General features: G+C 36.5%; 1 protein-coding gene across 6 annotated transcripts in view; it reads left to right on the top strand.

Moving 5' to 3' along the window:
• Positions 1–24,598, top strand: part of RAP1GDS1 (Rap1 GTPase-GDP dissociation stimulator 1) — a 170,356-nt gene that overhangs the window by 106,990 nt on the left and 38,768 nt on the right. For all 6 annotated transcript variants that reach the window (XM_070047837.1, XM_070047841.1, XM_070047840.1 and 3 more), the window contains 2 exons: positions 15,279–15,407; positions 21,506–21,631. In XM_070047837.1, the coding sequence (XP_069903938.1) occupies positions 15,279–15,407; positions 21,506–21,631 (255 nt within the window). The remainder of the gene's footprint in view (positions 1–15,278; positions 15,408–21,505; positions 21,632–24,598) is intronic.

Genomic DNA, 24,598 nt, shown 5'->3' with positions numbered 1-24,598 from the left:
ATTAATCACCATGTCCTATAAGGGAAGAGCTACTGCTCCTGTCTAACCAGTTGTTATTTGGCAGGTTGGCCAGATTCTACATCTTTTTATTTGAGGAAGGGTGGAAGTGTAGCTTTTCGTAATGACATCTGATTTGTAAATGTTGTATTACATTTGTTTCCTTAACACTGTTGAGCTGAACGTGAAGTGGCTTCAAGTCTCATTTTGCTAATGCATGAGCTTCTCAAAATTATCCATAATAATAATAGTTTTTATTGAGCAGATGGTTATTAAGCTTGAGCTAATAACAAATGGTAGTGTTTATAGTATCAATTATTTCTATTTCTCCCACCCCCAGTAGAATTAATTTTGAAGAGAAACTGTCCTAATTATGAACAGGAGAAACAAAATGGACAATGTCTGGGTAATTCATGAAATGAGGAGCAATTTCTTAAATAATCAACATTGATCATGAGTTTTTGAGTTGCATTAAGAAATTATTGATTGATTGTCCACTTTGCTTCATTCCCTATAACTTCATTTGGGCTGGGGTATTTGGGAAAGGAGGAAAGTGCTACATAGGAGAAAGTGTTTTTAGAAAAACAAAGGAAAGAAACTATTCATAAAGTTATTATAGCAGCTCTAAATGTAACAGAGTTAGTCTTATTATGCACCTAAACTATTTGTTAGTCATTTGAGGAAGCTGTTTAGAACTCTGTACAAAAGGTTATTAAATGGCCACATGGTCTTCAAGAAAACATTATTAATTCTCATCCAAAGCAGTGATTAAATCAATACTATAGAGCACTGTGTGTAGAGAGGTATACTAAGAAGGTAGTTATTAACAACTGTGTGTTGTAGTGTTTAACTAGTGCATTGCCTAAATGTGTATTTCTTTTTTATAAGTATGTTTTTTCCTAGTGTTCAGGTATTCCTAGGAAATAGCTTAGATACTTTGGAGAACTGTATTAACTTTTCTCAGAATATTACTGGACAAATGTTCTGCTGTTTTGTTCTGCTGTTCCAAAAGCTACAATCTGAATGTAGCTTTTAAAGCTTACTAGTTAAAATAGAAGCAACCTTTAATAATTTTAAGGAACAAATGTCAAACTTGTAACTATCATCATCATCTTTCCTCTGCTTCCTTTTTACTTTCTGTTATAAGCATCAATTTGTGAAGTGGTTCGTTTTCTGCCAAATAATCTTTGACTCAAGTTATGTCCTCCTTGGTCTGTTTTGCATCCTTATCAAGCATCTTTATTGTTGTGTTCATTTACTGACTCTTTTCTGTAGAATTTGTGTTTAACAATTTAAATATAGGGTGTGGTTTTTTTTTACTACAGATTAGTTAGTATTGATTCTGTCCACCTAGATGTGTTCCTGAGACAAAAAATTTAGAGCTTTTTAAAACATAAGAGGTACTTTTTTATTGGCACTGATACGTATAGTTTATTTTTAAAAAATATTTACCATTGAATTTAAGCCTGTGTTAATTTGTGCATAGAATATAGTGGGGGCCGGTGCCATGGCTCACTTGGTTAATCCTCCACCTGCGGTGCCAGCATTCCATATGGGTGCCAAGTTCTAGTTCTGGTTGCTCCTCTTCCAGTCCAGCTCTCTGCTGTGGCCTGGGAGGGCAGTGGAGGATGGCCCAGGTGCTTGGGCGCCAGCACCCGCATAGAAGACCAGGAAGAAGCACCTGGCTCCTGGCTTCAGTCAGCATAACTCTGGTTGTGGCGGCCATTTGGGGGTGAACCAACGGAAGGAAGACGTTTCTTTCTGTCTCTCTCACTGTCTAACTGTCAAATAGATAAAATTAAAAAAAAAAAGAATATAAGTGATAAAAATCTACTCCAGCTTAAAACTTAACTCTGCCTTTGGAATGAATAACCTAGGCATTACCCATTATAATAAGGAATTATTCCCTAATCCTGTAGATAAAATGTTTAAATATGCAGATAAGAAAGTATTTAAAATATCACAAAAACCTTCCAACATTGTTTTCCTTGAAGACAGCATTTTCATCAGATTGAGACTTAGGACATCTTGTCCAGTAGGTGAAACCCAGAGCATATATATTTTTTTCAATCCATTAAATTGAGAATAAAACAAGTTTTCTAAACAAATGCAAGCTAGACATATTATGAAAATATTTAATAAAGACTTTTTTACTATTTGATAACTATATACATACATAACACATACATATATATTTATAAAATGAATTACACTGAAAATTTCAGTTTAAGAAGTCTTTTAAAAAGTCTATACTTTTAAACTGTGAGCTAAATTCTTATTTCCACATTAATGAAGCAATTAAAACTTTTTATATTCAGACAGGTAAGTGTGGAATATGTGAGATAAAAGTTATATTGCTTAGCCAGAGAAGTTATGTCAATAATGTTGTATAAATGACATCATATTTAAAATAAGGCAGAAATAAAACTTTGTTTAGTAAAAATCATTTTAGATTTATCCATTTTGGAAAATGACACCTGTTTCATGTTGCAAAACACACCCTGAAATTCTGTGATTCTTGAAAATAACCTGAATATCTGGTAGTTGTGGCTGTAAAATGCATGTTGACAAGGTGTTCAATTTGAGAGAATGTGTTGAACTTTCTAATTTTTTTCTTTCGTTAAAAATTGAAAAATTATATTCTGTTAACAAAGAACTCATTTAATTATAGATATTTATACAGATACTTCAAATTATACAAAAATGGAATTAAAAGATAAGCTTATTTTGGTATGAAAATTGTGAAATCTATGCATGGTTCCTTAGTAGTGTACATTTTCCATGAACTCTTTGAAGACCCTTAACATTTCTCATTTGTTCCTTTTTTTTTTTAAGATTTTATTTGAGAGATATAGACAGAGAGAAGGAAAGACAGAGAAATGTCTTCCATCCACTGGTTTACTCCCGCAGCTGGAGCTGAGCTGATCTGAAACCAAGAACCAAGAACCTCCTCTGGGCTTCCCACATGGGTGCAGGGGCCCAAGGACTTGTGCCATCTTCTGCTGCTTTCCCAGACAATCAGCAGGGAGCTAGAAGGGAAGTGGAACAGCTGGGACTCAAACTGGTGCCCATATGGAATGCCAGTGCCACAGGCAGAGGCTTAACCTACTGCGCAACAGTGCTTGGCCCCTTATTAGTTTCTTAAATATCCTTTTACAGCTTTGGTAACTTAATACCAAAACATTGCCATGAAGACTAAACATTTTCTTTAGTTACAGCTGTTCTGGGATTAGGTCCTGAAAGGCCTCCTCATAACTCTTTTTTTAAAGATAAAATAAATAATTTAAAAATAAAATCTTTTTTTAAAGATTTTATTTATTTATTTGAGAGGTAGAGTTACAGGGCAGAGAGGCAGGGCTTGACAGAGAGAAAGGTCTTCCATCCACTGGTTCACTCCCCAAGTGGCTTGCAATAGCCAGAGTTGGATGGAGTTGGGCTGATCCAAAGCCAGGAGCCAGGAGCTTCTTCGAGTCTCCCACACGAGTTCAGGGGCCCAAACACTTGGGCCATCTTCTGCTTTCCTAGCCCATAGCAGAGAACTGGTTCCGAAGAGGAGCAGCCAGGACTTGAACCAGCACCCATATGGGATGCCGGCTCCACAGGTGGAGGCTTGGCTCACTATGCCACAGTGCCGCCCCCCCCCCCCATAACTTTTCAATATCATGCTTCCAAAATGCATCTACCAAACATTGTAGTTTAGCAGCACAATATATTGTAGTGTGCAGGTTGCTTAACTCATGGTTGTGTGGCTAACTCTGAACCATGAGTCACTGCTGCTACACAACATCATGAGAATTGTGTGCCTCATATTGCTAGCTTAGAAGATCATAGTTTGAAATAAGGTTTCTAGTGAGTGAAGATCACTTTGGCACCATTATAAAGTCAAAACTTTTAATCAAGTTTTTGGTTAAGTCACAGTTGGTATTTATTACATTATTTTGGCACATAGTGGCTTAGAAAATATTGACTTTTCTGGATTTATAGTATAGTCTAAAATTTTTAATTAACAAAATCAGTACTTGGAGAAGAATAATGTTATTGGAATTGGATTTTCTTCATTAAATAAGTTAGAAGAATTATAAACTCCTTTTCACTATATTAGTGATATTCTCTATCCACATACATGGTAGTAGCAGAAAAGGGCATTGAAAAAATAGTGATAATAACAGTGATCAGATCTGCATGTACAACTTTCCCAGAGGCGATCGGTAGCCTTGAGAAATGTGCTTTATATACACGTAAAAGGTTTGAATAGAAGCAAACTGGTAACATAAAACAATTCTATAGAGACCAGAAGAGCACCTTGTGGAGGAATCTCTTGGTGGTCATCATCACTTTGTTACAAGTACCCATAATAAAGAATTATCTGACAGAAAACTCTATAATTAGAGTTTGATTTTTTTCTGAATGCCATTGTGCTAGAGATACAGAATGAAGGGAAATATCTTATAACACTAAAGCAAGTTATAATTGATGATAAGCACTTAGCACAAAGACCAAAGTTATTCGTTTTATATGTAATCCATGCTATAAGAGAGAAAAGGCAGAGATAATAAACATGCTTTCAGGAAAAGGAAAACTCATTCCTTCTAAAATTAATGGGTACGATCTGTGATTTCTGATCTGTATTTTATGTACATTTATATGGTTTCTATAAATAAAGCTAAGTTTTCTCTCATACCTTAACTCCCTGTTATTGAAAGAATTTCTCTCTCCTTTTTTTTTTTTGTATGCTTCCTGAAATCTCTCTTGGATACATGCATGATAATTTCTGTTTCTTTGCTGTCTACAGTTAGAACTAAACCATGGTTGAAAGGACCCTATCTATTATTTAGGAAATGCAACTTCCGGGATGTGTTATGGAGTCATAACACTTAATTTTTCACTGTTGAGCTCAGTACTTACTGTTTAGGCTTTAAAGTGTTTTCTGTCCTCTAATTTAAAGATCATTTAATATGAAATTAATTTCAGCCTGTACTTTATTTCAACCTGTAAAAACAAACTTCTAATCCTGCTGTTCATTTTCATAATGAACACATTCAAATAGCTTGGTTTTGTTTTATTTTTCTTCATCCTTAAAAATAGAGGAGTAGAAATGAATAAGAATGATCCTGATTAAAAATTAAAATGCTTTTTGGCCTGAACTCCATATTTATCCTTATGTTTTAAGGGTTATTACAGGTGAGAAAAAACATTTCCTAAATGTTAGAAGTTTAGAGAAATGTTTGTTTTACATGAATGAGGAACTGTTTCCAGAGTTTACTTACTGTGTGTACAGGCAATTAATAATCCCATATATTCCCTAAATAGTAAAAATCATTTTGTGTAACTCTGTAAGTGTAAACAAAAAAAAAAGAAAATTTAAAATGTAAAACTGTATCTTTATCTTTGTGATCATGGTCTTTTTTTAACTTAAATTTTCCAGTATGTTATTTTAAATATATTTTTGTTTACTTGTTTACTTTGTTTATGAAGATATGGAAAATGTACTATCAAGTACATCTTTTGAAGCCTAGTTTGTCAAATTAAGGGCATTTTATTGTATAGATGAGAACTTGTTGGTTTTTTATTTTTAAGATTTATTTACTTATTTGAAAGGCAGAGTTAGAGGGCAGGAGGGAGACACACACACACACACACACACACAGATTTTGCATCCACTGATTCACTCCCTAAATGGCCAGCCAGAAGCTCAGAACTCCAACATGGGTGGCAGGGGCTCAAGTACTTGGGCCACCTTCTGCTGCTTTCCCGGGTTCCTTAGCAGGGAGCTGGGACAGCAGTGCAGCACCTGTGACTTGAACTGGTACTCATATGGGATGTGTTACTGGGCTTCTTTATTTATTTACTGTTCAAAAATTTTTTCTTTATTTTCTGTGCCTATCATTGTTCTCTTGTAAATGTTTTTTGAATTTTAACAGTTTGCTGAAGCAGGTTACATTCTTCAAATCTGCTACAAATGGCATTTTAAACAAGTTGTTTCATTGAAAGAGCAATTATTTTGGTGCCTCTTGCTAATAACTCTGTTAAACCACTCAAGGGTAGCCTTTAGCCGTAATCCTTCTAGACAGTTACCATAATAATACTCTTATTTAAAGGGCAGTTGGAGATGCTGGATAATACTTGGTTCCTAGTAGAGATATATCAAATGCATATCTAATCTTATTCCGGGCCGGTGCTGTGGTGTAGTGGGTAAAGCTGTTGCCTGCAGTGCTGGCATCCTATATGGGCACTGGTTTGAGTCCCAGATGCTCCACTTCCAACCCATAGCTCTCTGCTATGGCCTGGGAAAGCATGGAGGATGGCCCAAGTCCTTGGGCCCCTGCACCCACGTGGGAAACCCGGAGGAGGCTCCTTGCTCCTGGCTTCGAATCAGCACAGCTCACTACATTGCGGCCAGCTGGGGAGTGAACCAGTAGTTGGAAGACCCCTCTCTCTCTCTGCCTCTCCTTCTCTCTGTGTGTAATCTGACTTTCAAGTAAATAAATAAATCTTAAAAAAATATTATCCCCATGGTCAAGTATTGGTGGTAATATTAAGCTTTGGCCATTATAGAATGAACTTCTAAATGCAAGAATCTGCAATTTTATCTCAGAAAAAAATGAAATCATTCTTAAATCTTTTTATCAGTGACTTTAGTAGCTTAATACTTAAAGTATGAAATTAAATTTTTACATAATATTTAGTATTGTCATCCTCTAAATCACCTCTGTGATTATGATAGCACTTTGGCATGTAATGCTACTTAGGAGCCCACTTTATTTGATGTTCCTCATTCTGTAACATGGTTTTCTTTTCTGTATGCCTGTATTAAAAATGACTAATCACAGATGTTGCTTAATATTATTTTCAAGATTTTCCTTATTGTGAAAATTTAAGGTAGGACAACTAGCTTTCTGATTTTTACTTATCCTCACAAGAAATAAAGAATTCCCACATGGGACTTTATAATTGAAAGACTCATGGCCTGACTGGGATTAAGTAACTTAAAAACAGTTCCTGATGTTTATTTTATGTTGTAAACTCTAAAGAGAATATATGATATAATCTCTATTGTTTGGCTTTTATTTGATTTTTATGTGAAGTTTGCCATCATTAGTTATTGGTATATTTAAATATAATAATAATAGATATATACATTTTGACTGAATGATAGAATTTCAATATATGAGCCAAATAGATTTTCTCTATATGTGAATTGTTTACTTGTGTTTGCCATTTTACTTTCTTCTAAATTAAAAAATCTTTTTAGAGATTTGTTTATTTGAAAGGGAGAAAAAGAAAAGGAAGGAAGGAAGGGGGGTTGGTGGTCTTCTACCCACCGGCTGGTTCATTACCTGAATACTTGCAACAGCCTTAGGTAGGTCAGTCAAAGCTGGGATCCTGGAAGTCTATCCTGGTTTCCCACATGGATGGCAGGAACACAGATATTTAGACCATCATATGCTACCTCCCAGGCACATTAGCAAGAAGCATAAGGAAGCACAGAGTAGCCAGGACTTAAACCACGGATGTGGATGTGGACATCCCAAATGGTGTTTTAACCTACTGCATCACAATTCCTGCTTTCCCACATTTCCCACCTCAAGATTCTATTTTATTGTTGATTAAATGATGGTATCAGCCATGATATGCATTGATCCTGTACAAATTTTTAGGTTCCAGAAAAGACCTTGAAGTTAGCATTGAGCTGAGGTTAAAATCTGAGGTGAATAATAACCAAGTATCAGTGCATCTCTGACTTAGGCCACTTAGAAAATGTATTCAGAGAAAAATTGAAAACAGAAACATATTACGTATAAATTAACTTTTATAAAAATTAGTAATCCTATTTGATAAGTAAAATCTAATACTCAACTATGTTCTTTAATTTACTGAAAAAACTTAAATACTATTTGAAAACCAAGGGTACTGACTGGTATAGAAATTCTTTTGGGTATGTCTGCATATCCCATTAAGAAAAGTTTTGAGTTGCAAGCAGCTTCTGTGTAATTTTAAAGTATAAAACTAAATCATGTTTCAGGATAATTAGTAAAGTTTTTTTAAGCCAGTATATCCTTTTGTAAAACAAATTTTTCTGTTTTAAACATGTCTGTGAGGTATACATGTTACATTATAAGCTAACCTGGCATTTAGCTTAATTTGCTTTACAAATATTCAAGTGTAAACCTAACAATAGCCGGCGCCGTGGCTCAATAGGCTAATCCTCCACCTTGCGGCGCCGGCACACCGGGTTCTAGTCCCGGTTGGGGCGCCGGATTCTGTCCCGGTTGCCTCTCTTCCAGGCCAGCTCTCTGCTATGGCCAGGGAGTGCAGTGGAGGATGGCCCAGGTGCTTGGGCCCTGCACCCCATGGGAGACCAGGAAAAGCACCTGGCTCCTGGCTCCTGCCATCGGATCAGCGCGGTGCGCCGGCTGCAGCGGCGGCCATTGGAGGGTGAACCAACGGCAAAGGAAGACCTTTCTCTCTCTGTCTCTCTCTCTCACTGTCCACTCTGCCTGTCAAAAAAAGAAAAAAAAAAAAAAAAAAAAAAAAACCTAACACTGACCATAGGTATTGGCTTTATCTCAGCAGTGCTATTTGAGAGCAGAGACTGTTGGTTTCTGTTATTAAGATCTACTTAAACAACAACGAGCAGTAATCTGAGAGGGAGAGAGAGAAAGATGTTTATAAAAGACCAGGTTCTTTATGAGATGAAAGCATACAGTTTTCTTTAGTCAGAATAGACATATTTGTAAAAATTTCTTTTGTAGCAGTATTGACTAAAGCAAGAGTTGATGTGCAGTAAATAGTTGAACCTGAAATGATATAGAGATGAAATTACTACTAGATTAGGACATGATCACTTTAGATATTATTGAATTCAGAATAGTAAATGGATGGGCTTTTTTTTTTTTTTTTTTTTTTTGACAAGCAGAGTGGACAGTGAGAGAGAGAGACAGAGAGAAAGGTCTTCCTTTTGCCGTTGGTTCACCTTCCAATGGCCGCCGTGGCTGGCGCGCTGCAGCCGGCACACCGTGCTGATCCGAAGGCAGGAGCCAGGTACTTATCCTGGTCTCCCATGGGGTGCAGGGCCCAAGGACTTGGGCCATCCTCCACTGCACTCCCTGGCCACAGCAGAGAGCTGGCCTGCAAGAGGGGCAACCGGGACAGAATCCAGCGCCCTGACCGGGACTAGAACCCGGTGTGCCGGCGCCACAAGGCAGAGGATTAGCCTAGTGAGCCACTGCGCTGGCATGGATGGGCTTCTTACAAACAATAAATCACTTTTCTCATGTCTTACTGTTTTTTGCTTTGGGACTTTTGCTATGGTTTTTGCTGTCATTACAATTTTGTCATTTATTTTTCAAACTTTAACAAAAGAGCTATTTTGTTACATAGAGACCTTTATTTTCAGAACTCAACTTGAATTTTCTTTCTAAACTTTTTTAAAAATTTGAGAGGCATGGAGACAGAGAACTCCTGTCCAATGGTTCATGCCCCATATATCCCCAGAAGGCAAAATGGCAGGCCAAGGCTTAAGCCAGGAGCTAGGCACTTAATCCATGACTCTTCATGTGGGTGGCAGGGACCCAATTACTAGAACTATCACCACTGCCTCCTAAGGTCTGAACTAGCAGGAATCACCAGATATTGAGCCCAAATGCTCTAGTGTGATTTGCTGGCATCTTATCTGATACTAAACACCCTCGCCTGAATTTTTTGGGTTTTATTGATTTTTTTTAAGGATTTATTTATTTGTTTGAAAGGCAGAGTTACAGAGAGGCAGAGAGAGAGAGAAGTCTTCCATCTGCTGGTTCACTCCCCAGATGGTCGCAGTGGCTGGAACTGTTCTGATCAGGAGCTTCTTCCAGGTCTTCCACACAGGTGCAGGAGCCCAAGCACTTGGGTCATCTTCTACTTCTTTCCCAGGTCATAGTAGAGAGCTGGATCCGAAGTGGAGCGTCTGGGACTTGAACCGGCGCCCATATGGGATGCCAGCACTGAAGGTGGCAGTTTTACCCTTTCTGCCACAGTGTCAGTCCTATTGATGACTTTTAGATACCAATAAATATATAAATATATTGTCTTAAGCCTTGAGTATTCTTAGTACTAGTAAATCTCAATTTTCTCCCCCCTTGGGAAATCTCCATGTCCCATTGTAATGTTATAACCTGGTACATAAAGGAGTAAACTGGGTGCAAAACACATCTGCATGTTTTATATAAAAACTTTTAAAATAATGATTTGAAGGTAGTTTGAAACACTAGGTTTAGAATAAAAGCTCTCCACTTTACTGACCAACAAAATGATACAAAAAGAAATTGAAAAGGAAGTCTTTTTACTTGTCCCTGTACATTTGTGTTTATGAAGTTTTTAACAGTTGTACTCTTAGTAGCTGTATTTGTCACTTTCCTTTTCAGTGTTAACAGTAGAACTGAAATGTGTATAAACTACAAAGCTCTACTTCACTTTTACATTGTTTCTAATTTTTAATTTTCATATCCCTTCCTTGGAAAACATAGATGTTATATTAAGTCAAAGGTGGTTCTCTTCTGTCTCTATTATGCCCAAATGGTTTTTAACCAGTTTTTACTCTAGCTTTTCACCAAGTCTTAGATTGTTTGTTTTCACTCTTTCAACTCATTTGGCTATAGATGAGGTTTTTAATTCAACCTATAAATATCAATATTGTATCTTTACATTTTGAGTCATATAATAGTATATATTTATACTAATGTAGAGACTGTATTTTTAATTGTAGATTATTTTGACATTTTCATCCTTAAGTCCTATTTACCAGTAAGCTTAATAACTTATCATATTGTCTATAAAGACCTTATGAATAAGATAAACATGTTATAATCTTAAGAAACTTATTTTTAGTGATTAATCAAAATAACTTCAGTTGAGTTACTAGAATTCTCAGCATACTTTTCTGGACCTATAATCTAGTCAATACCAATGTTTTAGACATTAAATTTAAAACTCAGGGGGAAAAAGCTTCCTCAACTTGAGATCTTCTCTCCAGATCTCCATTCTTTGGAGTTCCCATGAGTGTGACCTGAAGAACTTGGAACCATTGAAATTCAAATGTAGGTAGGTAAGTGTTCACACCAGCGCATGCGTTGATTGCCTTATATCTCTTTGTATATGCATCTGTATTGCACCCCCTCAGTTTCTTTCTTTTCCTCCCCATAGATCATGTAGGGCCTGTGTCATCCTGGTATTACATAATTTTGTAAATCTGTATTTTGGTCAGTATTTGTCTGTGATGTGTGTCAGGAACAATTATTAAAAGGTCTTCAGACATTTATGACATTGTACTGTCTAAATACTGTCTTCCACACATAAGTGTCTGCTATGTATGGGCCTGGGTTGCATTATTGTGAATTGCTATGTTTGTTGAGCTCTGATAAGCTTTTCCCTGGAGTTGCTGGTATTCATTGAGGGATGCAAAAGTCATAGTCTTGTAGTTGTTTCACTTACTCCCTTAATTGTATCTAGAGATTGTCAATTTTTCCTGGTTCTAAAAGAATCTCTTTTTGTTAGTCTTTCACTTAAAATTCACTCTAGATATGAGTGTTAGCTGCTACCCTTTGAAAAACATTCGCAAGCTTTCTTTAATATCAGTTTAACCCACTCAGACAGGACCCATACTAAATCCCCATTCCACTCCTTCACCCCCTACCCCCAAAAAAGAGTTCTTCCCCAAATAAAGAAGATGATATGTTTAAGTACTTTATTAAGGTCATTTCTCTAAAAATATCTGAGTACCAAAATCTCGAATTTTTACCATGCTTTTAATTTTTATTTCCTTCTGTCTTGTTATCACATCATTGAACTTCAGAATGTCTTTTCCATGTTTTCTTCACTGTCCCCCCACCACCTCTGATGGAAATTAGGTAGTCTTTTGACATTGGATGCTAAAATTTGTTCTCAAGACTCTTTCTACACTTAAAAATGATTGAAAATATCAAACAAGTTTTATTTGTGTATATCAGTTACATCTATTGATATTTTCTTTATTGGAAATTTTAAATGAGGCAAAGTAGTATTGGATTTTTTTAAAGATATTTATTTATTCGAAAGGCAGAATTACAGAGAGGCAGAGGCAGAGAAGTCTTCCATCTGCTGCTTCACTCCCCAAATGGCCACAACAGCCAGAGCTAGGCTAATCCAAAGCCAGGATCGAAGAGCTTCTTCCAGGTCTCCCACGCTGGTGCAGGGGCCCAAGGACTTGGGCCATCTTCTGCTGCTTTCCCAGGCCATAGCAGAGAGCTGGCTGGGAAGTGGAGAAGCCAGGACTCAAACTGGCGCCCATATGGGATACTGGCACTGCAGGCGGTTGCTTTACCCACTACACCACAGTGCCAGCCCCAGTAGTACTGGATTTTAAAATAATAAACCAATTATATGTTAACATAAGTAACATTTTTATCAGAAAAAAATTTTAAAAACTGAAAAATAGCATTTCACTGGGATTGCATGGTTGTGAATAAATGGCTGCTGATACAGTTAGGTGCCACTTCTGGGTTCATGCTGAAGTAACAGCAGTTTTACCTGCCATTAATTTTGTACTATCAGTGTCAGTGAAAAAGGCAAATGAAACTGTTTTTTGTTTTGTTTTGTTTTGTTTTGTTTTGTTTTGTTTTGTTTTGTTTGTTTTTTTATAATTTTGACTGTGTGATCGATCCTATGAAAGGATTTCAGGGACCCTGCTTTGATAACCATATCTAGGATGCTTCGGCATCATAAAATGAAATTTTTTAGCAACCTGTTTGATTAGAGGAGTGACCCCCTTCCTGGGCCTTCATTATCTGAAGAGAGTGACTTGCCTGCAGTGTGAACATATTTTAGAGTTAGTTGACTATGATTATTTTTTAGCAACATGGAAGTGGATATTAAAACAGGAAACCCAATTAGTCCAAAATGAAATCTGTCCAGTTGGATGACCGTATATCTTTCTCTTGTGTGTTGTATGTGTGTTGTTGTACGTGAGTATATAATTAACTGGGCTCCTGTATAGTTTAGAAACATTTTCACGTAGCAATGTGATTTTCATTAATTATGGCAATTCACACCATATACCATTTGGCCATGCTACTTTTTCTCCTGATCTGCCACAATTTCAAATATTACTGCTTCAATTTGTATGCCAAAGATTGTAGTTAAGCTCTGCAACATTTCTTAACTTTTTGGTCCTCTTTTCCTTAGAGCCAAAATTTACAGCATTGTAAAAGAGGTCCAAAATGGTGGTAGATATGCCAAGTTAGAAGAACATCTGAAGAACATAATCTTCTAAGTGGCATTCTCATCTTTAGTTATCTCCATGATAAAATGTGTTACTCCTCTGATGTCCCTGGACTGTTGGATTTTCGTAGTTTCTACCAACAGTACTGAGGGGGTGTGTGATGCTTACGTATATGCAGACTTATAGTGGAATTTGACTCACACTCAATGCATGCGCTAGTGCTCACGCTTACGTACCTGAAATTTTAATGATTGTTCAGCTCTGCAGTATTTAAAAGGTAGTCTAAATAAATACATAAACAAACTGCTAAAGAACAAGGATATGCAGAGGTGATAAAAAGAAAGCACTCTCTCTTCTGGTAAGTGATGACGTATAATTTCTAACTTGGAAATTCCTTGGTGCATGATCCTTACAAACACTGTAACCAGAATGCAAGTATTCTGCCATTATAATGCAGGTATAGCAATGTATCCTATAGCATAAGTATTTTGCCTCTAAAATGTATTGTGAATTATTCATCATTGCTGAGTTGTATATTCAGAAAAAATGTTTACCATCAAAAGTGTAAAAACAGATCATTTGGTTGACTACACTACATTCTTTATCTCTTTTAGAATAGATTTCTTAATTCCATTGCAAATTGGAAATTGTTTTAGGGGATTTGAACTCTAACTTCCCCTTCTTTTGTCAGGTTTATTTTCTGTTGTTTTGTTAATAGGCCCTTTTCTAATGTAAGGGCTCCCATAAGCAAACCAAATGATTATCCCTACATGCCCACTCATCAGTTTTCAGGAGCAATAAATCTCTGTTGGCTGTCTTCAAACCTTACTTTAAAACCTGGAAGAATCAACAACAAAGACCATCAAGGAAGTTATCACCTGGCATGTGAGACAGCTCAGTCTTGCCTTTATGTTCTTGTCTCATAATCCACCCACTTCCTTATCTACAGGTTAAGAACTATAAAGAATAATAAAAAGGGGTTTAGCAGACAAACCCTGTCAAGGGATTTGTGCTGTGAAGAAGAATGTGTTTTGTTAAAACAGAGTTTTTATCTTTAGATCCCAAATAAGTAACTTAAGAGAATTTGGAGAAAAACATTAGCTTGAAAATGGCAGATAATTTTCAGGAGAAAAAAGAATGTGAAAAAGCATTCCTAAATCTTTATGAAGCAATTAGCAGTAGTAGTAGTATTGTTCATAAATATGTGAATGCATGTGTCTTTCTCAGCTTATTCTCAGAGGTAGTACTTGTGGTTTACACTTCACCTTCAGCCTCGCTGCACGTGTTCTGTTATTGTCCATAAAGAACCAGTGTGGAGATCCAAAGCTTGTTTAGTGCCTTAAAGTCAATTGCTTAGAAAGTGAAGGCAAACAAGGGTGACAGGGTCGTGTTGACCTCATTCATCACCTCTCAAGCTAGCTCTTTTACTGTTATTAAATAAAACTTGAAAAAGAAAATATTTTAACCAATTTTTCCTTGTTAAAAGTACATTCCTTCCTAGATTAAGTCTTCAAAGAACGCCCTGCTTGCAAATACTCAGAGTCAATTATAAACCTTTTAATTTTTACAATGAAGAAACTGTTTTTAAAGAATTTTAAGATTTTTGTCTCCTTTATTGGTCTTTATTAAGCTTTATTTTTCTTAAGCTTTTCGTATATTCCCTGATTTCCTGTAATGTACATGTTATTTAACCTTTCAATTTCAAAATTATGGTAATTTTTCATTATTTATACCTATTAAAAGTCTGATCTTTATTGGTATGACTCATTTTTTTACCCAAAAAAACCTATGATTTGATATATTCTTTAAATTTAATTCCATTTCTAAATTTCTTTGGTAAAGGTTCAGAGCACACAGCTCTTACAAACCCACTCTGTTTTTTCAGTTTTCCAGACAATCATATGAATGGATGCCGTTTTAATGTAATTCAGATAGCACTGAGTATATAATAGAGATTAAAAGAGATTTTTTTCTTGCTAATATTAATTTCATATTTGAACACCTTTGTTTTTTTTTGTTTGTTTGTTTGTTTTCTCTTTCTTAACAGATTCCCTTCAGGCTCAGCTTATCAATATGGGTGTTATTCCTACCTTAGTGAAATTACTGGGTATCCACTGTCAAAATGCAGCTCTTACAGAGATGTGTCTTGTTGCATTTGGAAATTTAGCAGAACTTGGTAAGTCCTAGGCATGAACCACATAATAAATTTTCCTTTACATATCAAGAACCTGGAAATTCATTTTTTGTTATATTAATTTTAATTTTAAGCATTACAGGATGTTTTCTAAAGTATTAAGAAGAAGTAGATCCAATTAGATCTTAAGATTATATTATTTATAATTGATACTACATTGCTTTCCTAATTACATTCTGTATTAAGGTTTAATGTTTACATTGTATATTATTTAATGGAGTTGAATATTTAAATTTTTTTTGATAGGCAGAGTTAGTGAGAGAGAAACAGAGAGAAAGGTCTTCCTTCCGTTGGTTCACCCCTCAAATGGCCACTACTGCCAGCGCACTGAGCCTATCTGAAACCAGGAGCCAGGTGCTTCCTCTTGGTCTCCCATGCAGGTGCAGGGCCCAAGCACTTGGGCCATCCTCCACTGCCTCCCCGGGCCACAGCAGCGAGCTGGACTAGAAGAGGAGCAACCAGGACAGAACTGGCGCCCCAACCGGGACTAGAACCTGGGGTGCCAGCACCACAGGCGGAAGATTAGCCTAGTGAGCCGTGGCGCCGACCCGAATATTTAAAATTTTATCAATTGACTTCAATATTCTTACACTGGGACTGGTCTTGAAATCAATGTATATTCATGCCAAAAATAAAATACATTATAATTACATTGTATAAATCTTTGCTGATTAGATAAGAAGGAATGTAGCAGGCTAAGGTTCCTTTCCCTTTTTCACAAAATCCCTAAAAATAACAGAACTTTTTCATGAGAATATATTTATAACAACATTAGAAAACAAATTTTCAAAAAATATTTATTGTATTTACTTGAAAGGCGGTTACAGAGGGAAGGATAGAGACAGAGAGAGGGGTCTTCCATCCGCTGGTTCAGTCCCCAGATGGCTACAAAAGCCATGACGTGGCCAAGCCACAGCTAGGAGCCAGGAGCTTCATCCAGGTCTCCCACGAAGGTACAGGGCCCCAGGCACTTGGGCCATCTTCCACTGCTTTCCCAAGCACATTAGCAGGAAGCTGGATCAGAAATGGACCAGCCAGACCCTATATGAGATGCCAGCACTGCAGGTGGTAGCTTAACTCACTATGTCACAGTGCTGACCTCCACAAATTGGTTTAAACATTTCTTTAATTTATTCAAAAGGCAGAGTTACAGAGATTTTCCATCCACTAGATCACTCTCCAAATAGCTACAGAAGCCATGGTGTGGCCAGGCAAAAGCTGAGCTAGAAGGTTCACCCAGATTTCTCATGTGGATGCAGGGGCCCAAGCACTTGGGCCATCTTCTACTGTTTTCCCAGTCACATTAGCAGAGAGCTGGATCTGAAGCAAAGTAGCCAGGACTCAAATCAGCACCCATGTGGAATGCTGGTGTTCCAGGTGGGAGCTTAATCCACCTTACCACAATGATAGCTCCTTGAAAGCATAATTTAAGAAATCCTTGAAAATCAGAAAGCAAACGGGACCAGAATAATGCTGGAAACTCGTCCCTACTCTGATCAAAGGAATGAACCGATCCCTGACTACCCACCTCTCTTTTTCTGTTTTTTTTTTCCCTCTATGTGATGAATCAGCTTTCTTCTTCTTTTTCTCTCTGCTTTATATCCTCTACCTTCCTTCTCTCCTTTCTTCCTGTAACTCTTGACAGAATGTTATAGTTACTGATACAGATGTCCTTCAGAACCACATTCACACCAGATTCTTTATTAGGGTAAAGAAGCTAAATGATGTTACCGTAGGTATAAAAGTAGTTACAATAAAAAATGTCCATACTGTCAGTTATCCCTGTTTTATAAAGAAAGTAATAAAAGCACCATATAACCTTTCATGTTACACATTGAAATCTTGATTTCACTACTTTGCTTTTGTTTTGACTTCAAGCCAAGGCAGTAAGGATTATTCATCAGTGATAGATTTTTAAAGTCAATCACTGGGTCATATCCTAATGTTTGTGACTATCTTCTGTCTTCTGATTTTCTTCTTTTCTTACTATCCTGATTAACATTTTGCCATATTTTTCTTTATTATTTATTTTATTTGAGAGACAAACTTCCTATCCACTGGTTTACTCCCCCAATGCCCAGGAGCCAGGATTCAATCCAGGTTGCCTCTTTGGTGGCAGGGACTCAACCACTGGAGCCATCACCTGCTGCCTCTTAGGGTATGCATTAGCAGGAAGCTAGAATCAGAAACAGAACCAGGACTTGAACCCAAACATGCTGATACGGGATGCAAGCATTCCAACCACTGTACCAAACATCCCCTGTTCAACTTTTTTTTTTTTTCATTATTCAAGTAAGACCAAGATGGAGAAAGTTTGTTTAACGGGTACAGAGTTCTATTGCACAACAAGGTGACTATAGCTAATGATAATATGCTGTGTATTTCTCTAAAATTAAAAAAAAAAAAAAACAAAGGATTTTTAACTGTTTTCAGCATAAAGATTGAATGCTTGTGGAGGTAGATGTTTACCCTCTTTGGATATTACACAATGTATACATGGATGAAAACATCACATGTTATATAAATGAGCAATTTTTGTGTCACTTAAAAATTATTTTTTAAAATCTGGATTTGTTTGGGAGATTGCAGACCACCTTAATTCAGCCTCATCCCCCCAGTCTATATTAAAAGATAAATTTGATTCAGCCCAGTTTTTTAAGATTAATTTATTGAAAGACAGAGCAACAGAGGAAAAGACAAAGAAAAAGTTCTTCCATCTACTGGTTCACTCCCTCAAATGGCCACAACAGCCAGGACTGGGCAAGGCTGAAACAAGGAGACTGAAAATCCACAGGAGTCTCCCACCTCGGTGGCATGGTCTCAAGTACTTGAGCCATCTTATCCTGTTTTCCCAGGCACAATAGCTGGGCAGCCAGGAGCTGAACCAGTACTCCTTTTAGATGCTGGCATCACAGATAGTGGCCTAACCTGCTGTGTCACAATTCTGGTCCTTTAGTCCAGTTTTACACTCAGTCCCTAGCTCCAGCTGCACTACCCCATTTGGAGGAGGAAAAGATAAAAGAAATATTCCATTATCTTTTAAAACTTTTAGTTTATATCAGGAACCGGTTATGCCCATTGTAGTATGCCCATTGACTCTGAAATAGAGCATATATTCCCTAGAATAATTTTTCTCCTGTCAATGAAAGTTTTATTGCCCGGTGTTAACTGGGGGTGTGTTTGGAGTTGAATTAATAAGTGTATAGAAACTAAGCAAATGAAAGAAAAATATTTGAAGGAAAATAAAGTCTTATCAGAACACTATATAACTAAAATTTACAGAATAGCTAAATTGGGAAGATAGAATGTATAGGATTCAAGATGCAAAGAAAACTAGTGTCTCATCTTTCATAGTAGAAAGTTGATCAGAAATATCTAAAATTAAGAAGTGGCCATACTATTACATTACAGCTAGGTAAGTTTAAAAAGAAATTAAGCTAAAAGAGGTTTATTTATTTGCTTATGAGGAAGAAGAAATAGGGAAGAGGAAGCTACAGTCTTCTGGTATTATTAGGTTAAACAACATTTTAAACTGTAATTTTGATTTTAAAAAAAGAGCATTAGAAAATGAAGTTCTTGCTGAAAGTCTGTTAAGAATGTTTGTCATTTAATTTGGATTTAATGTTCAAATCATACTTCATGCTGTCTTTTCACTCTAATCAACCTGCAAGGTAAGTATAGATTTTGTTCTTTAATTCTTGTATGTATGCTTTTTGTGCTAGCAAGCAAGAACTGAGTTACATAGCAGCAGTTTAGTAAATGTTTGGGGGAAGAGAATATGTTTTGAAAAGAAAAGAGTACAAATAGTATTATTTTAAAGAAGAATAAACGCACATAAGTAGGTGAGTAATGATATCTGTCTGCCTCACCTATGATTTTGTGTTTCTGAAACTCATTTCATTTGGAGAATTTCCTGAAGCAGAGGAACTATAAGCAATGTTCAAGAGTTAAATCATTTCTATTTAAATCAGACTATCCTCCTTTTAGGGTAGGATGTGCTGACCTTTACAGAATACAACGTCTAAGGGTTTAGTAGTTTATTGGAAAGGACACCTCACCTGTCCTCATAATTCTGGCATAGATTACTGATGTATGCACCAAATGTGGTGAAATGAAAAGCCAGCCAAGATTGTATTAAGCTGTATTAAAATTTGTATTTGTCCTTTCTCTTAAAAAATCTCTTAAAAAGTTAAGTTTACAGTATTCATACTTTTCTATTTGATATATAACATGGAGATTTACCAGAGGCTACAAAATGATATCTAACTCTTGGATTCATTTACGTGTTCATATTAGTTATTCATTTAGTCAATAAATTTATTTCAAACACCTGCTGTCTACCAGGCAGTGTTTCTGTGTGTTATGTTTGTGGTGGTTAAAATAATACAACTGTCCCTGTTAAGTCGATGGAGTGAACAATTATTTATTAAATAATTCACAAATAGGCATATAATTATAAATTATATAAATACCAAATATTATATATTATATTATGTAATAATATAGCATGTATTTTATATTATATAATATATATTATATGATATATATGTTATTATATATAAATATTAAATATCATATAAATTATGCTTTTCTGAGAAAGTAATTAGCATAAGGTGAGGAGATAACATTTTCAGAAAGTCATCATTTCAAAGCACCTACCTATACAAAGTATACAGTAGCTTTCTCAGGAAATTGTTGAATATGCTTCCACCAAAACAAAACAAATAAAGGAGAGAGGACAATGGTAACAGAGTCCCTAATTGAGAAAGAAGAAATGATCCATCAAGATAATGATTAAAGGGTTGATTGTAGGATGTCAACTGTGCCCCCAAACGTAGAGAACAACCAGTATTGATTAGATTCGGTCAGAATTCTCTGAAAGAAGTTTCTAGGAAACTTAATAGGATACTTAATTTTTAACCAAAGAAATTGAGAGGCGATTTGGAGAGAAATGGAATGGATTCAGGTTGGAATTTGAAGGGAGATTGGTAGATCTTGATGATTTATTGGACATGGATGTTGAGTAAAAACATGAGCAATGATCAGATTTCTGCTTTTATACAGATGGACTGAGGGAGAATTTACTGAGTTATGAAAGTCTAGAGGAAGAAGAGATTTCAGGGTATATCAATAGTTGTTTTAGATATTGAGTTTAGGATGCCCAAGAGATACTGAATTAGAGACATCAAATAGACAGTTAAATACATAGCTTGGAGTCCAGAGAAGGGCTAGTGAAATATAGTTATAAAATATCAACACACAGATGTGCTTTGATGCTATGGAAGAGAATTAATTACCTCATGTGAGAATAAGGTCCATAAATATAAGAAAGCAAAGGACTGGTATGTCCCAAGGAATAAGAATTCATAGAAGTTTGGTAGAAAGAGAAATAAACATGGACAACAAACTGTAGGAGTGGAAGAAAACAAGTTTGAAGTGGGTTTAGGAATTCCTGTGATTCAAAGTAGAGGCAGTGTGCATAGACAATACTGTCAAGAAACTTGTTTGTAAAAGAGACCAAGATTGAATGGTAGTTAAAGAAAGACATTGAATAAAGGTAAGATATTTGTTTTTCATATATTTTGAGAAACACTAAAGCATATTGAAATACAGACTGGCAGTGAGAAGTTGGAGATGCTAAAGAGTCAAGAGGGAATGACATCTTAAGTATTTGTGAAGAACTATGCTTTAATAGTAGGCATGTCAGGGCCAGTGCAAAAACATATCACTTTAATGGCATAAAGATAAAATAAGTCACATTTAATCCAGCCAGTCTGCTCATACAGTCTTTTATGAGTAATCTAAAGGCCTTGAAACTATAAATTTATTACTTAGTAATTTTATTGTTGCTATAGCTACCTGAATTGCTAGTGAAAACATTTTTTATAGCCTCAGATATAATTGGGTCAAAACATTTTCTCTAAAACCTTAGGCATTTTTCCTTTCAAGGACATTAAAAATGCTTTTTCTGTACTTAAAGAGTGCTTTTTTTTTTATCAGTAATGATACAAAGTGACCAAGCATTGAAAGTAATAGAACAATTTCTGGGTTTAATTTTGTTTATTTCTCTTATTTTGCAGAGTCAAGTAAAGAACAGTTTGCTAGTACAAACATTGCTGAAGAGCTGGTAAAACTTTTCAAGAAACAAATAGAACATGATAAGAGGGAAATGATTTTTGAAGTTCTTGCTCCATTGGCAGAAAATGGTGAGAAAATAAATATACCTTATCATATTTGATCATGAACACTTTTTCAGCTTTTTCCTAATATTCTTTAATCATTATTTGACTCAGAACCCTTCTTTGTTTTATTAGTGATGTATTAAGACTTATTTTGAGTATCTCTGACTGCAACTATATTATCTGCTCTGTAACTGTACCTACATTGGCCAAAGCTACAGAGCAGCAATAAGAAAACTGGGAAACTATTACCTTCTTTAGGGAGAAAATATTCTGGATTAACCCAAGGAGTAAGTAAATCAGTGTAAAGAAGCCATCTCATGTAAATAATTTTTCAAATATAATATCTACCACATAATCAAAAAGAACTAGACACTACATGAAGAAACAAGACAGTAAGTGAAAACCAGCACAAAGAGTGGGTATTAGCAGAAAGTTGCCAGTTACTGGCATTATTATGCATTGTCTACAAACAAGTATGCTTATTATATTCAAAGAATTAAACTGGAAGCTATAGCAAACTGACATAACAGATTTGAGAAAGCAACAAGCAAAAGTTCCTGAATTGAAAAGTTTAACCAAAATTAACAACTACTGGGATGTTTAACAGGAGAGTAAATACAGTTAATTCTGAAAATAAGTGAACTGGAAGATAGGTTTGAAAGAAGTCCACAGTGAAGATTAAATAAAAACAGACTCAGATGAAAGGATCCAAGATGGCTGAGAAGGGCATAGCAACACTAACTGAAGGTGCTGTGAGATATGAAAAGAAAAAGGAAGGACTACATTTCCAGAGGTCTGACAGAAATTTTCAGCGATGAAGTGAAAAAAAAAAAAAAAGACTCTAAAACTCCATGGGACAAGAGGAGCAGAGAAGACAGAGACACTGTCGCGGCACAGCTAGATCTGTGAGCTATACCATCTTACCACCTTGAGGTAGGGAGAAATCACCGTACCCCGCCACTTGCAGTTTTAGCTCAGAAGGAGTTCCACAGTCATCCACTCACTGACTTCTACTTCAGCCTGGAGAACTGACTGAGGTCTGAGCAACTGCCGGGCTTGCAGTCGGGAAGCGACATTGCTTTCCTTTCCTTTCCTCACCTCCCCCACCCACACAGAGCATCATACTCAGCAGTGAAAAGCCACACAGAGTGCTTCTATTCTGCTCCTACCAGCATCATAGTCAGAGTTAGGGCAATGTGTGGGTTAAAGGACAGATCTCCCACATCCTGCAAGTGTAGGAGTTTTTAGGCATTAGCCCCAGAGCTATGCTCACACACTGTACATGAGCTAGGGAATTTACCTAAGCTGTTAGGGTCTAACACATTAAAAAAAAAAAAAAAATCTATTCCAACTCTGGGAGATTTGGGTAACCAGTATACCCTGCAATACCAGGACTGTAACAATTCATTCTAAATTTCTCAGTGCCACCACAATCTACTCAGTGAACATAGGGAAAAACTTACTGCTTTCCACCTCTCTGGACTTACACACCCCACAGTAAAATCACCTGTATACCTTGTAGCCACCCTGTAGGACTGGAACAGAGTTCAGTTCACAACCCCCTAGCCCTAGACTAAGGCTGTTGTTGCTGTAAGCTACAGCACCAATTGGACCCTCCTAGCAGGACCTGAGGAAGGGTACATCTGTATCACACAGTAGTAGAGCCACAGCAGTTAGTACCATAAGCCCCAGCATCCCCAGGCTTGCTAGCAGGAGAAGAGAGCAGCCACCCTTGTCTCCCTCAGCACCAAGAACAACCCCTGGATATCACAGTTGCCAGAGAGAGTGACACTGAACTGTGTGGGCCAAAGAAACTCACCCAAGGAAACTATTATTTATCTCAAAACCACACTTATGTCCCTGTGAACTTCAGTAGACTGGACCACTGTGTCACTTGTAGACACAGATAAAACATTGATTAAGACAAAAGAAATCCATCAGAGACTATACTCCTAGGCTCTCCTAGAACTGAAGTCAAAGCAACAAGCCATATGATAACCTGCATTCCGGCTAAATCATAAACTTTCTTTTTCAGAGTGATAAGGTTTTATTGGAGATAGGGCATCCATCAGACCGGAAGGGACAGAGAGAGAGCGACCAGTCGCTCAGACCAAGGGAGAGCGAGGTTACATGGTTGAATGGAGAGAATACACCTGGGCAGGCCAGGCTGGCAGAGAGGCAGAGGGCTGAGTGTGCAGTCTGTTTGGACTCCTAGGTTTTTAAGGGAGTCTTTACCCACCTCCCCCTCTCCTCCAGGACAAAGGATGGAGAGTCCTGGCAGAAAGGTTTGTAATCATAAACTCTTAAAATAGAACCTACCCTGAAAAATTGTCCAAAGAGTGTGTGCCATTTTATATTTCCACCAGCAATGTATGAAGGTTCCAGTTTCTCTATATCATTACTAGTGCTTTGTTACTGTCCCTCTCTAGTGGGTATAAAGTGGTACCCTATTGGGACGAATACAGCAGAAGGGCAGATGTCAACATAGAGACACAGGAAACATGAAGAAGCAAAGTAGCATGACACCTCCAAAAGAACACAGTACTCCTCCAGGATTACATCTTGAACTGAAGGAAATCTATGAAATGACAGATACAGAATTCAAAATAATGATTGTGAGGAAACTCAGTGAGAGGCAAGATAATACAGATAGACATATTAAAGAAATGAGGAAATCAATGAGTGATTTGAATGGAAATAATACTAAGGAGATAGAACTCATTAAGAAGAACCAAATAAAAATTTTGGAAATGAAATCTTCAGTCAGTGAAATGAAAATATGATTGAGAGCTTTAACAGACCAAGTGGAGGAAAGAATTTATGACCTTGAGAACAAGAATTTTGAAATAACCCAGTCAGATAAAAATAGAACAGAGTTTAAAAGAATGAAGAAAGTCTACACTAAATAGGGGATACAACTAAGCAACCAAATATTTGTATTATAGGCATTCCTGAACGAGAAGAAAAAGAAAGACATTGAGAACTACTAAA

The sequence above is a fragment of the Oryctolagus cuniculus genome, chromosome 8 (assembly GCF_964237555.1).
Source record: "Oryctolagus cuniculus chromosome 8, mOryCun1.1, whole genome shotgun sequence".
Classification (NCBI taxonomy): Eukaryota; Metazoa; Chordata; class Mammalia; order Lagomorpha; family Leporidae; genus Oryctolagus; species Oryctolagus cuniculus.
Note: the sequence above shows the minus strand (reverse complement) of the source record. Positions and strands in the feature narration are given on the sequence as shown.